This window comes from Gadus chalcogrammus, chromosome 9 (assembly GCF_026213295.1).
Source record: "Gadus chalcogrammus isolate NIFS_2021 chromosome 9, NIFS_Gcha_1.0, whole genome shotgun sequence".
In the NCBI taxonomy this organism is placed as follows: Eukaryota; Metazoa; Chordata; class Actinopteri; order Gadiformes; family Gadidae; genus Gadus; species Gadus chalcogrammus.
The window spans coordinates 13668205-13686167 of NC_079420.1; the positions used below are offsets into that span (position 1 = coordinate 13668205).

Consider the following 17963-nt stretch of genomic DNA (forward strand, 5'->3'; position numbering starts at 1 on the left):
TTCAGCAGCATCAGGGGGGCATGTTCCACACCTCTGCCAGCTATACAAGCAAGCTGCCGAGGATCTAAAAGAACCCTGCACCGTCTGCTGAACGGCCTGCCTCATCACCTTCTCCAAGACCTTCATAACTAAAGATTGAAGTGCTACCGGTCTAGAATCATTTAAGGCCTTCAGGGCTTTTTACACTTGGCGACAGGGACAATAGCTGAGGGTTTCCAGATCACTGGTTTCTTTTGCAGCTCAAGAGATTCCATAAAAAGAATGTAAAAAATACCGCAGAGCTGCTCAGCACATGTTCCCCGGTTGCTGTCCCGTTGTTTCCCCGGGCGTTTGTGTGTCTGTGCATGCAACATCATCTTTGATATGTGTTTTGTTTGGACACCAATAGTTATTTTGATCTGGGTTGAATTGGGAGCTCCATCCAGGAGATTGGGTTCATCCCTCGCCTCAATCAGACCATTTCCTCTGCTGGTCTGGACCTCTTCAGTCAGTGCGTGTTGTGAACGTGGCGGTCTTACCTGGCGAAACATAAACAGGTTGCCGAAGAAGGGCAGCGGCCTGGGATGCTTGATCCCACATCGAGACAGAGTCGAGTAGGGGGATACCGAATACCTGCAGACAGACAGACAGACAGACAGACAGACAGACAGACAGACAGACAGACAGACAGACAGACAGACAGACAGACAGACAGACAGACAGACAGACAGACAGACAGACAGACAGACAGAGAAGGAGAGAAGAAAGGAGAGAGTGGGAGGTAACTCGGTGAGTAATGAATAAAAGCCAATATCAAAAAGATTTCCCAGCGAGATTAGGCGCACATCAAATCTCCTTGATATACAAGCTAAGCAGCATCTCATATAAAAACACACAACAGTGTGACAGGTGAAAGATTACTGTTCTCTGGAGAATATAAGACAGACACACACACACACACTCCCCCATCCCGACTCCTTGGGACCCCTGCCATGCATTATTCATATACATGGCCGTTGAGGTATTTTTGTGCTGACACGGAAGTCCTTGGACAGGTGGGGAGGACTTCTCAGGAAGGGGCCGCGTGTGCATGACCGATTAGCGACCGGTGCCTCCCAACACCACCGGGACCCCAGTCCATCCGTCGTAATTACACATCGGGGTGGAAACAACAACAACATTAAAAACACACACAATCTAACATTCCATATTTTTCCTCAGATCCATTTCTAAAAGGGATGCATCGTCAGATGTGCCCTGCTAGTGGTGAGAACGCCGAAAAGTCCCACCGCATTAAAGCATAAAACGTCCTATTATCATCTTCACCGTCATCAGCCGCTCCCGCAGTATTAAGCCCTTCAGCGGCCTTTCAATCGGTCTCGCAGAAACTAAAATAGTCTGCAGTCACTACCACTCTGCCGCATCCCCTAATCTCCTGCAGGAGATCCATTACCATATTAATAATGAGATGGCAACTGATGGTAGATTAAAACCCTGCCACACAGCAGCCCCCCCCCCCCCCCCCACCTCGCCCCTCCTCCCGCTCCCGTCAACCAATCACGTCAGCTCATTTAAACGATGCCGTTGTAATTACTACTGTATGTGTCAGACCTGACTGACAGGCATCTACGCATGCATCAAACACACTGAATAAATCCCCCTCCCACCTCTCTTCAAGCAGCCACACACACACGCACACACACACACACACAGAACTCATGTCAAGTGTGTTTTTCACACACACTCTTCCTTCTGCCTTTCCGCAGGTTGAGAGTAAAGTAGTGTGATCCGCTGCATTCTCTCGTGCCTGGCTTCCCTTAACCTGCTGACCGGCTCCCATCAGAGACGAGGGGCTAAAGCAAGCTGGTGAGACACACACACGCACGCGCACACACACACACACACACACACACACACACACACACACACACACACACACACACACACACACACACACACACACACACACACACACACACACACACACACACACACACACACACACACACACAGCAGTGTGTGCAACCATCCAAAGAAAGTAACCCAGCTGAAGATCCCTCAAGCATTTTACAAAAAAAAGCCTCAGCGGTTAAAAAATAAGCTGATTGATACAACAACACGAACAAGAAAGCTTTTCAGAAACAAAGCCAAGCAACGGCATGTATAAATATAGAATGTGCCTTGGGTCTCAAATGTGAAAAGCGTCTAATGAGAATAATCATAGGATAATGTAATCAGCATCGGGAGCGCTTCACCGCTTGCCATGTTATTAAACGGTTACAGAGGCATTGTCCACAGTGCGGACGAGTTCAAACTCTAATGTCAAAGTAATGCCACGCCGTCATCGTTGTTATTCTGCCTGGCGCCGCTCCATAGCGCTGAAGCACACGGCGGTCCATTGTGAGCGCCAAACAGCCTGGGTCTGGACGAGAGACTGCCACTCCCCACAGAGAGAGAGAGAGAGAGAGAGTGAACACTATGAGACAGCAGGAAGGTATAGCAGGGCTGAGGCCTTCTGAAAGGCCCTCTGGCAGGGGGGGGGGGGGGGGGGGGGGGGGGGGGGTGTTCAGGCCGAGGACCACGGGCGGTAGTTTGGCACAGCCTGCCCTCACATCTGGAACGCCGTGCACACACGCGTCTCTCCTACACGGCCCCCGAGCCCGTGACCTTAAACGGTGACCGCTCCCGTCTCCGTCGGCCAACGCTTTGACCTATGTGTTGGCATTATGTGTGTAGGCAGGCACACACACACACACACACACACACACACACACACACACACACACACACACACACACACACACACACACACACACACACACACACACACACACACACACACACACACACACACACACACACAAACAAAAAGAAACGCACACGTTTGAGTGTGCTTGGCTTTGTAGCAATCTGTTCGACTGACTTCGCGTGAGTCACTGTAAACTAGCTGCTGATCTCCCGCTTTCTAGCGAGCATATAGGCGGCAGGGAGGGCAGATGATTCAACCGCCCCGGCACACACACAAATAGTAAGAGACAAGGAGAGCGGGGGGGACGTAAGAGGAATGGGAAAGAACTAAAAGGATAAGAGATACTGAGGTATCCAGAGGAGAAGGTTTGCCTTCAAACGTGTAAAGGGCATAGAGAACAACAAGCATCGTCATTGTGTGTGTGTGTGTGTGTGTGTGTGTGTGTGTGTGTGTGTGTGTGTGTGTGTGTGTGTGTGTGTGTGTGTGTGTGTGTGTGTGTGTGCAGCCCACCTCTCTGCTCGACACACCTTTTCCTCGCTCATCGCTTAGTAGCGGATGGCCAGGTGAGGAGAGGACGGGGGGAAGATGAGGAAGAGTGGAGAGGCCTAAGCCTCTGTCTCCACGCCTCTCACACAACACTCTCTGAGGGGGTTATTGAGACGAGGGCGGGAGGCGGGTGAGGAGGATCTTGAAGGAAAGGTTAGTAGCTGTGATGTATTGAGCAGTGTGCGAGAGGGAGAGAGAGCAAGAGGGAGAGAGGGAGAGAGAGAGAGAGAGAGAGAGAGAGAGAGAGAGAGAGAGAGAGAGAGAGAGAGAGAGAGAGAGAGAGAGAGAGAGAGAGAGAGAGAGAGAGAGAGAGAGAGAGAGAGAGAGAGAGAGAGAGAGAGAGAGAGAGGCCTGCTGTCTAGATGCGTTGGTTTGTGTCTGACGCACTGATGTCACACTCAGGCAAAGGATCATCAGATCCCCACACACACACACACACACACACACACACACACACACCCCCCCCCCCCTCTGGGTCTGGCTTCACCCTTGCAGGTAGGACTACCACCAACGTCTTCATCAAAACATAACTGAGATTAGTATAATACTGTTTTGAACTGGATCCCTATGGATTTGCCGATCCTTATTTTATTGCGTATCTACCACTTTAAATAAAATGGGAATGCAGTTGTAGTGATTCCGTGACTAGAGAGAGATGATTGCCCATGTTTGCTCTTCCTTATTTGTTGTTCTTCTCCAAAACGTCCTTTTAAGATAATTAAGCAGCCAAATTGAAAAAAACTTAACTGAGCATGTGTTAATTCTGTTAGAAATACAATTTCACAGCAACAAACTTGGATGCATGTACAAAAATACAACGTACACAGCAGGACACAAATACATTCGTACTGATTTCACAAACTTAATGTAAAACCCAGCCAAAAACAAGCAAAATGCAGCGTGGTCCACATAGACAACAAAGTCGACTTTGGTTTTAATCCAACCTCAAAGTTCCCTATCGAGGAGTTTGATCATCCCCAAGAGTTGGTTTGGTTTCCAGCCCACCCACAAAAGATCAGTGTGTGTGTTGTGTGTGATCACAAATTACACTCGGTTTATGGTAATATTCTCCCCCTGTATTCTCTTCAATGATGACTGACAGCTCGGCAAGCGTGGAGGGGGCAAAGTCATGGCAATATTAAAAACAGCCCACACACACAATCCCAGGGCTTAGAGTGAGAGAGCCGGGAACATAAGCTTTTTCTGCCGAAGCCACGCAGAAAAACACCTATGTGCAGTAAAAAAAAAAAGGATACAAACTATAATATGATAAAAAATGGAAAAAAAAGAACCTACTGATAATGGAAATATCGTGGAAACGGTGATGGGTTGAAGAAAAAGGCGCCTAATAGCTGTGTAAATCATTCTGGGGATGGAGCAATGGAGTGTTCTGGAGGTTTTGGAGGGACCGCGGTGTGGCCGTAGATCAGCGGCGGCAGTGGAGATGTTATAATTGCTTTGCGATGCTTGTGGCGCGGCGCCAGATTAGCTGTGTCATATCTTATTGCTTTATTATTGTCAAGTGCCTCATAAAGGCGGCGTCTGTGTGTGTGTGCGTCTGTATGTGTGTGTGTGCGTGTGTAATATACGTGCATGTGTGTGCGTGTATGTGTGTTTGTGTGTGCGTGCGTGTCTGTGCGCAAGTGTGCGTCTGTGTTGGCAACTGCATGCGTGCTTGCGTGCGTGTGTGTGTGAATGCGTGCGCATGCATGCGTGCGTGATCGTGTGGTGTGACCGCTGAATCGCACACGGGTGGGTGGGCTCCCTCGGCGGTGAACATGCACAGACGCGCACGTGTGGCACACAAACAGCACAGCGTTGGGAGACAGCTTCTGCAGCCCTCTTGTCTTCCTTAACATGCACGCTAAATAATAGGATTGTGCCTGGACCGTCACACGCAGCACAGGATGCATCGTAACTGTCCCTCTGTGTAAGAGACCCCCCCCCCCCCGCCCCCTCCACACACACACACACACACACTCTCCCAGCACCTTGCTCCCCCACTGAGACGCAAGGCAGAATTAATGGATGTGTCCAGATGGGCAGGTGGAACGCAAGAGAGAGATAGTAGGGGAAGAATGAGAGAGAGGAAGAGAGAGAGAGAGAGAGAGAGAGAGAGAGAGAGAGAGAGAGAGAGAGAGAGAGAGAGAGAGAGAGAGAGAGAGAATGGAGGAGAAACAGATAGAGGAAGGAGTATGAGAGAGGGAGAGAGATAGAAGAAGTAGAAAGAGAGAGAGAAAGAGAGAGAGGTATGGAGAAAGAGAGGGAGAGTGAGCGAGAGGAAGGGGAGAGTGAAAAGGGCAGGGAGTGGGAGGGGGAGGCCTGGGCCCCCTGCTGTGAAGAACCGGATGGTACAAACTGTGGCATCCAGAAATAGCCAAAACACTGCTGTTATTATGTATGTATAAATAAAATAAAAGTGCGTGCACGTGCGTCCTATATTTCTGCGTCCGCTCGGCTTGTGCACACATGTGTTTTAGTCCACACAACACACTGCAAACACCAATCAGGCTAGATAGAAAATAACAAAAGTAACCTCATGATTTCCGATCCTAAAATAAGTCGATGTGGCTCCAATCGTACATTATGAAAAACAGTGAAAAGACGATCCCTCAAAATGACATCTGGTTCTTCGATGCTCCCTACAGCGCCGCACAGACAACCTCCATTATTATTGTGTTGCTACACAATCATAAATATTAATTGTTTTGTCTGTGCAAGGGACCAATCTTTCCACTATTAAAAGAATAGATATTTTTCATTTCCCAACAGTTCCATTAGAGGGATACACCGTGTGTGTGTGTGTGTGTGTGTGTGTGTGTGTGTGTGTGTGTGTGTGTGTGTGTGTGTGTGTGTGTGTGTGTGTGTGTGTGTGTGTGTGTGTGTGTGTGTGTGTGTGTGTGTATACTAGTTCACAGCCAGTAGCTCATGCCCGACTCTGTCTCAGAGTCGCGTCATCAGTCACAATCAATCAGTAGAGCGCTAAAAGGCAATCCTACGTCAACAGCTGAGCTTGTGTTTCCTACATATAGATATACGCAGCTTTTTCTCAAATGCTTACGCAGCGGCCAGAGTGTGCGTGTCATTGCGTGAGTGAGGTGATGGGAGAGAACAAAGCTTTTGTAGAATAACGTAAATGGGAATATTCATTGTTTGCTCAGAGGTTTTCCGGTTTTTTAAACATGCAAAGCCACATGGAATAGGGAGAAAATACACATTCAGAGGGCAAATGGGGAAAGAGGAGGATGGAGAGACAGACAGACAGACAGACAGACAGACAGACAGACAGACAGACAGACAGACAGACAGACAGACAGACAGACAGACAGACAGACAGACAGACAGACAGACAGACAGACAGACAGACAGACAGACAGACAGACAGACAGACGGACAGACGGACACAGACAGACGGATAGACGGACGGATAGACAGACAGATAGACAGACAGAAACAGAGACAGACAGACAGAGAGACAGAAACAGAGACACAGAGAGACAGACAGAAACAGAGACAGATAAACAGAGACATAGAGATAGATGGAGAGACAGACACAGAGACAAAGACAGACACATAGACAGAGAGAGAGAAAGAATAAATAGAAACAAAAGAGACAACGGACAAGCAGACATTCATCAATAGGCCGTTTCTTTTCTATTTTCATGCTAGTTTATATAGATGGTAAAGGGGTGGAACAGTAGACAACACAACATAGTAGGGGTGTAACGGTACACGTATTTGTACCGAACCGTCACGGTACAGGCACTTCGGTGCGGTTACAGAGGTTTACCGCGGTTCGTAAATGTGGCGTACATAACGTTAATATGGTGAATGTAAAGGCTTGTTTTGCAATACGGATTTTAAAACTTGAAGTCGGAGTTCCACCCGGACCGTTTAGCCAAAGTAATGTAGCGACCCTGGGACAGTTAAATAGTTTGCGTGTTATGTGTTGCATTATATTTCGTTGTCCGTTATGCCAGTTGTTCTATGTGCATGTATTGTAATGTTCTTCTTGTCAATCAGCGTGGGGGCGAATCATTAGGTCAGCTGGGGGAGGGCCTTGGAAGAACAGGAGGGTGGGGGCCTGCACGCGAGTGAGACCGTGTTGGGGGTTGCCGGGGTAACCGGGGTTTGTTTTGGGTCGGTTTTCTGCCGTTGGTTATGACGTTACGGGTTTCAGTGACCTGTTTTTTTTTTTTTTTTACTAATGACTCGACATCATTATGTCACCGGCGAGGTCACTACATTGGTGTCAGAAGTGAAACTATTATTATTTATTTTTTCTCGGTCCTGCTGTGCTCGGCGAGTCGGCTACTCCGACTCCGTAATCCCTTCAGCAGCTCTCCGTCGGGATGTCGGATACGCAATGCAATTGGCCGCCCGATATATCTTATACAGTATGTATGTTACAAACCATTTAAGCAGTGTTGTAAATACACTTCCAAAGCTTTTCAAATCTTATTTGGTGTTTTATTGGTCCTGGTGCAAAGTAAACAATGTACAAAGTAATTAAGGTACAAAGTCAAACCGAAGAAGTGATTCAGGAAATGATTTTGTTAGAGGACCAATCACAGCCCTTGCCGTCTCCGTTGCGTCGACCAATAGGTCCATGGTTTCGACGCATAGTTAAAAATATTGGATGTGCACGTAAGCTACGGAGAGGGTCTCCAACAGGCTGTCCGGCAATGGATAGGGCTCCCTGTGTCTTCTTACAGCACTTTAACATGCACACGCATTTGAAAAGGCGCCATCCAGGTGTTACTATCACCGTTGCTGTGAAAAAAAAAAGCGAGCTGTACAAACCCAGCTCACTGGGAATTCAGAAACTGAAATGCCATAACAAATGGTGTTATGGCATTTATTGGTGTTTTCATTGCCGCTTTTTTTTTTTTTTTTTAATTCCCCTTAACTATTAACCGTACCGTATCGTACCGTACCGTGACTTAAAAACCGAGGTACGTACCGAACCGTGACTTTTGTGTACCGTTACACCCCTACAACATAGTGTGAATATACTGAAAGGTCACATTCAATCCTTTCAAAACCTCACACAAAGACACATCACTCAACATATCTTCCCTTGGGGAGGAGGACTGCACTTTAGTTCCCGCAAGAATGCGACACCCATCCTTTGTTTTACCTCATCAAGTTAAACAAATAACGTCTGTGACTTGACCATACACAGCACATGATCCCAACACAGAGCAGAGAGTCAGTGGACAGTATACAGTGAGGACTGCGTGTGCGTGTGCTATTCATTTCCTTAACAAAGTTGTATATTCTAAAAGATATCCAGGATGCACGAGTAATACAATACGCATGTCTTCAGGTTATATGATCGCCATGACGTATGCCTTCTGCAAATTAGGTGGGGGGGGGGATGACAAATCAGGTTGTTGACAAAATGGTATGAGTGCGCAAGCCTGTGTGTGTGTGTGTGTGTGAGAGAGTGTGTGGGAGCGAGAGACAGTCACGTGGGTCTACCGAGGCAGCAGTGTGATCTCACTGGCTTACAGGCCAGGCTCTCCCGTGGAGAACAGAGGAAGACGAATCACACCTACTTAAAAGGCCCACCAAATCACCCTTTGCAGCATAAAAAGCCACATGATGCTATCCCATAATCCATTGCACTTCCAATCGCAAGTCACATGGGCCCCCCACACCTCAACCCTCAGACCTCCCATCTCCCAGTCTTTGGCACTTCTGCTCTCCGTTGCCACTTTATAGTCGAAACCAGACCTACAGCCAACATACAACCCCGGGGTCCGAACCCCCCCCAAAAAGACAAGGAGTCAATGAGTCAATGAATCTCAAGGCGACTGCGTAAAATGAGTCTGAATTGCTTCTAAATAACATTTTCACTGAACCTTTCTATCTAAGCTGTTCAATTTTTTACAATTATAACAAGACCATAAAGTTATCTTTATACTCCAAAGTCAAAACTACAATGTCCCGTAGGATCGCTGTGTGGAAGCCAGCGGCTTTCGGATCCGCTCATCAGTCCGAGTCCGGCTCGGTTACAGGGGAGCTTCAGTGCAGCCTTAAGGTTTCTGAGGACACGTGGCTTCAATAGTATAGAGAGCGGGCTACAAATAGGTGGTTTGAACACTGTGCAGACTTTTGATGACATTGCAAGGCAGGACTATCGCTATTCACTCAAAGAGAGATCATACAGGCGCTGTTGTGAGAGACGGATCGCCATGAAAGAGAATAGACATCGCTCCCTTGTTCTATTCATGTCATCCTTTTATTGGGCCGTTTAGTAGGAAGAGCTTCTTGTATGTTTGCATTGGTTTAAACTTAAAGATTGAAATAACTGCTAAATACGTTCATTCTTAAAACCCCCCTGCTTGCCTGAACCCCTTATTTCTAAAGCCTCCACTGACTAGTGGGAGCGCAACCATGGAAAACGAAATCCTGGAGACAACCCGTTTAACTCTCTTTTCTTTTTTTGTTGGGACAAAAATATCTAGGCCTAATAATAAGAATCTGGAAAGAACAGGGGGGAGGGTGTGAATAAAATCCCCTCAGTGGCACATCCAACACAGGTGAGACCGGTAACACAGGGAACGTCGGTATAGGCGACAAAACGAGCCTATTATTAAGTAATGTCAACATTTCTACTGAATGAATGTAGTTCAACATAATTCAGCACCATGTCTTTCCTGTTTAAATTAAATTGGCCAATGTGTGGTTCTTTGCATAGCATATCTAAGACAGTAAGTTATACTTGAAACTGTTTAGGGGGAGCTAGGTGGGTTTCTTGTCATAGAAGCAGTTCTAAATGAGCATTGGGGGATGGATGGGGAGAGTGGCAGGCAGCAGTGCACCATGTGAATCACACAAAGCCAGACATTATTTACGCATGCTTGCGTCCTCATGTAAACCATATCACTGGTTTCCCACCGAGATTTCCGAGGTCATGCCGATATCTCTAACTAGCCTCATTGGGCAGAGAGAGAGAGAGAGAGAGAGAGAGAGAGAGAGAGAGAGAGAGAGAGAGAGAGAGAGAGAGAGAGAGAGAGAGAGAGAGAGAGAGAGAGAGAGGAGAGAGAGAGAGAGAGAGAGAGAGAGAGAGAGAGAGAGAGAGAGAGAGAGAGAGAGAGAGAGAGAGAGAGAGAGAGAGAGAGAGAGAGAGAGAGAGAGAGAGATTGTTTTGGGCATGGGAAGCCTAGTTAGTCTGATGCTCAAACGGAGAGAGAGAGCTGCCAAGTCAGCAGACCTGTCCTGTCGCGGTCAATCCACGGGTGTGCGTCATTATGCAGCCCGGTGAATGTTTGCATGTGTGTCCGATTCATCCCAGCGTGTGAGGATCTCAGTGTGATTCTCGGTACGTGAATCGCTGTGTCTGGACACGTGTTCATTAAATGGGTTGGTTTCCCAATGGCTGCAGCCTACCTGTAGTTATCCGCGAGCAAAGTGCCCCTCACACCCTCCAGCTCCTTCAAGACACTTGAATCGGAATTCACTTTAAGTCACTTTGGATGGCAAGTGTCTGCTAATAACTGCAAGTGTGTGTGTTCGGGCTAGCTTACAATTATGTGTTTGCACTTGTGTTGACACATTAGCAACAGCTGCCGACTTTCTTGTGAGTGATAGAGGGGGAAGGGGGGGGATGGAATGTGGTTTATTAACTGGGGCTAATAAAATGCCAAACCGCACCATTGACGAGAACAAACGTGAACACACCCAGCAATGGACCGTCAAGGCCAGTTCACCCGACCCGAATAGTCAACCATTACTGCACCGCCATGTGAAACTGAACACACATCGGCAATAGTTAGTTGTAGACCTAAAAGTAAAAGCCCCTTTTACCAACCAGCTGCTGATTCCGATAAGTAACGCTGCCGTGATTTATAGATTTAATCCCCACAGACGGGCCCGTAGCCGTAGCTCTAATGAAACACATGGGTCTGGACGGGATCCCCGGAGCTCAGGGCACTGTTCTGTGCGGAGAACAGCGAATGGATTACTAAAAGCACCAGGCCCGCATTCCAGAACAATCTGGAATGAACATTGACCGTTTTATAACCGCGGCCATTCGTCGTCGTCGGGTAAACCGGCCCACATTCTGTGTTCCTCCGAAAACACAGAAATAGAGCAGTGCCATCTGTTGTGTATAGCTCACTTCCTTTTCACATTTTTAACAAACCTCTTATGACATTTATATTTGCTTTGTTGAGCCGAAAGATAACAGCTTCCCAAAGCCACGGTTTTAGCACTACCATTTCACACTATATCCTATCCATCTGCGACCACGTTGTAATTGTCAAACGATTGTCACATAATTTGCTCCGATGGCAAGGTGAGACATCTGGACTGCAATAACAGATCAGAGGCCACTGGTTGAGGGATAATCACAGATGAAGCCGCTTCCAAAACGAAGGAAATAGAGTTTACTTTAGCTGCTCACCAGGCGCCTGAGCTCATTTAAACATCAAATGAAGTCCTGGGACGCTGGGAAACAAAACAGTACAAATTGGAAAGCAGACGATGGAAATGAGCGAGCAGGAGGAAAAACAGAGACAATATAGAGGAACGGATGGCGGATAAGAGGAGTCTATAGCGGTCAGGGAGAAGGGGAGAGGTTCTCCAGTGGGGTGCACAGTACCCACAAGTACTCGATTTCAGCAGAAATACTACTAAAACCAGAGATACCGCTCAGAGGCTTCCTCCTCTGATGCAAATGCTTCTCCTGGAAATGCTTAACTTGCATAAAAGAAAATACCAGTTTTCATGTTCGAGAGAGTGAAGGAGAGAGATATCAAGCAAGCTAGACGTCGCCCGCAGCATTTTTTTTCTTGCTTTATGTCCCAGTTTGATTTTGGATGTGGTAAACTAAGCCACACAGTGCCTGGAGTATGTAAGCAGAAGAGAGTATTCTGTAAGCATCCCATGCATATCTCCCCAACCATTTGCATCATGTTCTGTATTGTTCCCCAAAATATTAAGGAAGTGTATCTGTAGACTTTCTGTATTTATCGTGTTTAAGCGATTCTAAAATGCCCAAGTACTTTCTGACACCCTCGATAGACCATGACTCATCGAGAAGCAAATAACTGAATGAGCTATAGCTCATGACTAATGACAACCACATGCACTAATCAATGCAAAGCAATGTAGCGGCCCGGGTTTGAGCAATGCCTTCTTGTGTCCTTTGAATGCCAAAGGACTTTTCCTTTGATTGCCTGGCTGTAGACTGCAGACATCTTAGACATGTAGAGTAGTTGTTCGCAACCTTTCACTTTAGGAGTACCACTTTATTGTCCTCAAGACCTTTTCTGGACCATCTGCAAGCGGTAAAAAAAAAAAAAAAATATATATATATATATATATATATATATATATACATGCAGTAGCTCAGCAAAGAATGCTTTGATTAGCCATAGACGCTAGAGATCTTGAAATAAACTGCAAACCATTTTGAAATAAAAAGCCATAATACTATAATGACTGAACAAATTTAGAATATATTTATTTTCAATTATCAGGTTAGTTTTTCTGTTATTGTGAAATTGTCGCTTGAAAATAAAATTCCACGTCTGGGGTTGTGGAGGAGGAGTTAGGAGTTACACAGTCATCCAGTGAGTCCACTGCTCTGTGCCTCCATCAAGCCAGGGTTCACCAGGCGTTCAGCAGGGCCCAGCAGACGGGTGTGAAACCAAGAAGTACCACCTAGACTCGAAGCAGGCAGCATACGGCCCCAGGGCCGGAACCGTCCGTTGGACCCTTTCAATCCAGCAAACATAGTGTTTCCCATACATTCATTTAAGTATCGGCGGGTCGCTGTCTGTCTGTCTGTCTGGCTCTCTGTCTCTCCCTCTCCCTCTCTCCCCCTTTCTCCCTCCAGTGGGAGATTGCATGTTGGTCAGGCTATTGTTTTGGGCTGGTAGTGTAGCTTCCTATTTTCCAATATCTTCCTATTGGGTAGAAATTTATTGAGCGAGGTGCTCCCACCTGACGACATTACTTGGAAGCCCCGTGTCCTCGGCAGGTATTCAGAGCTATTTGATCATGTTTCAGTTCAATTGTCAAATCTGTGGCCTTTTGCGTACTTGATCTAAGTCAGTGAGGCCCTCTGAAAAAATGATTTGTCGACACGTGGTCTAGACACGTGGGCGAGGACGTCTTTGTTTCACGCTGTTAGGGGTGTGTGTGAGTGTGTGCGTGCGTGCATGCATGGGTGTATTTGTGCAATCATTCTGATAAAAATCTTTATAAAGATAAGAAGACGGCATGGTAGGGAGAAAGATTAATGTGTTGTAGGTAGCAAAATGAAATTTGTAAGGGTTTCTTTGTTCTCTCGCTACCTCCAACTTTTTTTATGCTAAGACATATGTATACATAAGAAGCAAAGTGTGACCTCAAGTTCGCTGCTCTGAGGAAAATATGAAAATATGACTCTTTGCCTATTTCCAAAACTGATTTAGTGACTGCTTGCTGGTTTCAACACGAGATACATGGTGAAGGTTTTTGTCTTGACAAAGCACTAAATTCTTTGTATTATTTTTGAAATGCTTCTAGTTTAAACTCATGAGTTCCCCATGAGCACTAAGTACTGCTTTTGAGTCCAAGAGAGGAGCTGAAACACTGTGTGCTTTGCACTGGGAGCGAGTTTATATGCATTTCACAACATATAGGTTGCAAAGCTGTGCAGCATTGTCATTACTGCTAAATGTGTGTCTGTCATGTGTTCTCTTTTACTGATACGGCAATGGAGCTTTTGTTTTGTCAAAGGTAATTAAGATTGAAGGGTTAAAACACTGTCATTTCACGTTTTGGTCTCAAATTGTCTAAAACACTACAGTTACCAAGCAAGCAGCAATTCATGGCTTTGAACAAAAAATAAGAAAGAAACAGAATTCAAAAGCAACGGTTCTGCTAACAAGTGCTTCCTCATCAAGAAGAGGGTCGACAAGTGCTAATCCTTCATGCACATATTATGGTAGGCAGCATGCAAAGCAACGATTTAGGAAACAGAAAATGGAAAAATGGATATTTATATCGAAATTCTGAAAACCTTGAAGCCTTCTGAGGGGATGTTGTTTTTGGAGTGCTAATAGGTCAACTATGGAGTTAGGTATTGGAAGCATTGACTCACCGGTAGAGAAGACCCAGGAAGAGCAGGAAGAGGGCGATGGTGATATTCAGACCACTGGTTGCCATGTGGAATGCATCTGGAAGACCCACAAGCCAGTCCATGGAGACGTGTATGATCTTCAGAACCCCTTGGACGGGGGGCTCCTATGCGAATACGAAGACCAGGCAAAACATTGAAGTACACATATACCAAAAATCATTCAAGGCTAAGGGTCTAAACACATATTTCTTTATGTATGAATGCATAAACCTCATGAATTGAACCAATACAACTCTGTATTGTGCCACTCTTGCTTAAAAAATTTAAAACCCAAGGATACCCTTTATAAAGGAAAAATAACAAATAGCCTTCATTCACAGATTCATCTCAATTGGTGGACAGTCCGTCGTCTGACAATATATGGTGGTTGGTTGGTTTCCAAGGTAACGGTCAATTATTTGTTTCAGTAGTGGCAGCAGCTTTGTCTGAAGCCCATCACAATGTTCCCCTAAATTGTGAGTAGTCATCCCCTCTATCCCAGGAACACAACTTCAATGAACCAGCCTCAGTGAAGAATCATCCACACTATCACAGATATTTTATTTTAAGATTGAGCGGCTCAGTGGCTCAACGCGCTAGTGTGCTCATCATGTAGTCACTTGGCTCCTAGCAACCATGGTTCGATACCAACCTGTGTTCCTGTGCTACATGTCATTCCCTCTCTTCTCAAACCCGCTTTCCTGTCCCTCTTCACTGTCCTGACCATAAAATATGTATAGAATACATAGGATTCATGAGACTGTCTAGGTATGGAGAGTCGCCTGCCTGGGCGATAGGGACTATATCCAGAGGCCGTATAAATAAATAAATATATGTGTATATATTTTTTTATATAATCTCGTGATAAATACCATACAGCATGGGATAAAGTAAGTAGGCCTGTTCAATAAAAAAATGACTATTTAACAAGAACTTTGAAAAGGGAACAAACAGTTCCTTTTCATAACTCACTGTCTGGCATGAATTCAACCACTTAATCAAATCTACTTCTCTCTGACCACTTGCCAGGTGCAAACAACTTGCTTTTCAGCAAAGATCAGTCTAGAAGCTTTTTAAAACAAATTTAGCAGACCGGGATAATATTTTTGATAGTTGTTTGCATGGTAATGTGCAAGGAAACGCGTTGCTGCTACTCTAGTTGCTGCTTGACTAACTAACAATGCAAAAACAAGGAGTCTTGACTCAATATTCCACAGCAGGTTGGTAACTCACGACTAACATGTCGTCAAGGACTGCTGACACAGTTAGTGGTCCTGCTATTCTAAGTGCATCCTTGATATAGCAGAGCTGTAGCAAAATCTTTGATGCGGGCCTGAGGGGGAGGATAGTCTGACAATTCAACCCGCTACACCCACGTAGGAGCACGTTCGCAGTGCGTCCTGGGCCATGTGGTGCAGCGCATCCCAGGAGTTAGGGATGAGGACACAGATGATTGAATATTTAACTGATTGCACCGGCCGGATAGAACTTGCCGTCCCCGGGCCTCGTGTTTGACACATGTGGTATAGATCAGTGGTTCTTAACTGGTCTAGCCTCAGGACCCACATGTGTCGTTAGTCATTAAGTCAGGACCCAAAAATGTAAAATGTTTTTATAAATATTGCAGTAATTAACATTGTCGGTACTGTCTGTACTGTTGGAAAACATTGAGAGAACAATGGTCGTGAACTTATGGGTTCATGACCCACCAGTATGGAATCACTGGTTTGATTAACAATTAACTCTTAACAAAGCTTAAGTTATTTACACAATTAAACACATGAATGCATACAGATTTTATTTCAGTTTGGTTACGGAAATGACTATAAACTTGTAGACGTTATTTTTTTGTAAGATAACTTTATGTATGACTCAATCATATTAAGGAAGTCAACAAAGAAGCAAAGTACCTGACACATAAACTTGGGTAACAATTTTAATTATCAGCATTTTCTAGAGGTTTAAAAAATAATAATAAAGATAACAGGAGGGTTCACACACTGTTCAACATAAAAAGAATTGCACATACCTGTGCGATGTATGAATTACACATTATATGTTGGCATTGATTGGCTGATATATAGGATATAATGTGTGTAGTATGAAACGATAGCTCTAGTAAAGGAGTAATATTATAGGGTTATTATATTTCATACTGTCCATAATAAAGGTTGTTTTATCTCAAATTAGAAAAGGGAAATCGGAGATTGATGTATAATATAGCCTACATAACTGGGGCTGACGCGCTCACAAAAACAATTGCCAGGTATTTCTCTGATAGTGTCTAAACTATGTAACTTAATAATTTATCCTACACTGAAGAGAATTTAGAAATGTAACATACATGATAGAGTTAACCATGTGGGATGCGTGTCATAATTTTTATTTCATTAAATCATAACATCATAGTCCGTAATGTAACATCCATGTTTTGCTCTAAGGAAAATTGAGGTTCAAATTAATTCTGAAAAAATCCAGTGATTAATGGGACAGACTGCACCATTGTGAATTGGCGACAACATTAAAGCAGTGAGACACTTTTGCACATAATAGCAAAAGGGTAGGAGGTGACCTCAGGCAGCAGACTCTTTTTTTGTAAACAGTGTTTCGGATATGATGTATCATGAAGATATATTTGCCTGTTCTTACCGCGTTATTGATAAATGATGGTAACTGTTGTTGTTGACCCTGAATTCAGAGACATATTAATCCATGTTGTAAACGCAGGGGGACTACTTCTTCTTCGTTTATGGTGTGTATTATAGGTCGACAAACCAACAATACGGACCATTACCGCCACCAACTGACCTGGAGGGTTGAAGAGGCGATTTGGAAGCAAAATAAGAAATTAATAATATTAAAAATAGAATAATAAAGCATCATTAAAATGAACTGTGATGAACTGTGCTAACATTTGACATTGGAAGTATTTTTTTTATTGACAAGGTAATCAAATTGAATTTATGTGTTTTTTGCGCTGTAATTAAAATACTTTGATCAAAAACATAACCCTGGTTCGTTAGACAGAAGATAGAAATGTATAAAGGATGAACAGATGCAGGCGTATTTGTGTTCAGTATTTCAGTTTGATCAACTGTCAGGTTGGCTTTTTAATGGACGATTTGATTAAGCCTCGCGAGTTGGTGCTGTGTTTGCACTTAATCATGTTTTAAAATCGCAGATTGGTAAATTACAGATTATTCACATTTGTGTGAGCCTGTGTAATCCGATTCAACTCTAGTATTTTACGGCGAAAATCTGATGTCGTCACTGTACTGTAATAGCTCTTGATACAGACATAACTAGAAGATCACCGCATCATTCAACCGGGGTGCACTTTACAACGCGACATAGGGGAGAGAACATGGACTACTTGATGAACATGTTGACAGTCCCGTACCAGTTTAAAATGCGACCTGAACAATGTGTCGAATCCAAATTGAACCACTGATCTAAGAAATTGATAAGTATTTATGATAGAATATTATTTTAAGAGTTTGCTGTTAATCCTTATATTAATGAAAATATACAGATAAACGCTATATTTTTCCTGTTTATAAATCCTGTCTA

At 44.7% G+C, this 17963-nt stretch overlaps 1 protein-coding gene across 1 annotated transcript in view; it reads right to left on the minus strand.

Moving 5' to 3' along the window:
• The window catches only part of tbxas1 (thromboxane A synthase 1 (platelet)), a 57952-nt gene extending 40794 nt beyond the window's left edge, over positions 1 to 17158 (minus strand). Inside the window, exons 1-3 of the mRNA XM_056599391.1 lie at positions 17043 to 17158; positions 14376 to 14518; positions 519 to 612 (exon numbers count right to left, since the gene is read on the minus strand). Of these exons, the coding sequence (XP_056455366.1) occupies positions 519 to 612; positions 14376 to 14476 (195 nt within the window). The 5' untranslated portion in view covers positions 14477 to 14518; positions 17043 to 17158. The remainder of the gene's footprint in view (positions 1 to 518; positions 613 to 14375; positions 14519 to 17042) is intronic.
• Positions 17159 to 17963: the final 805 nt, after the last annotated feature.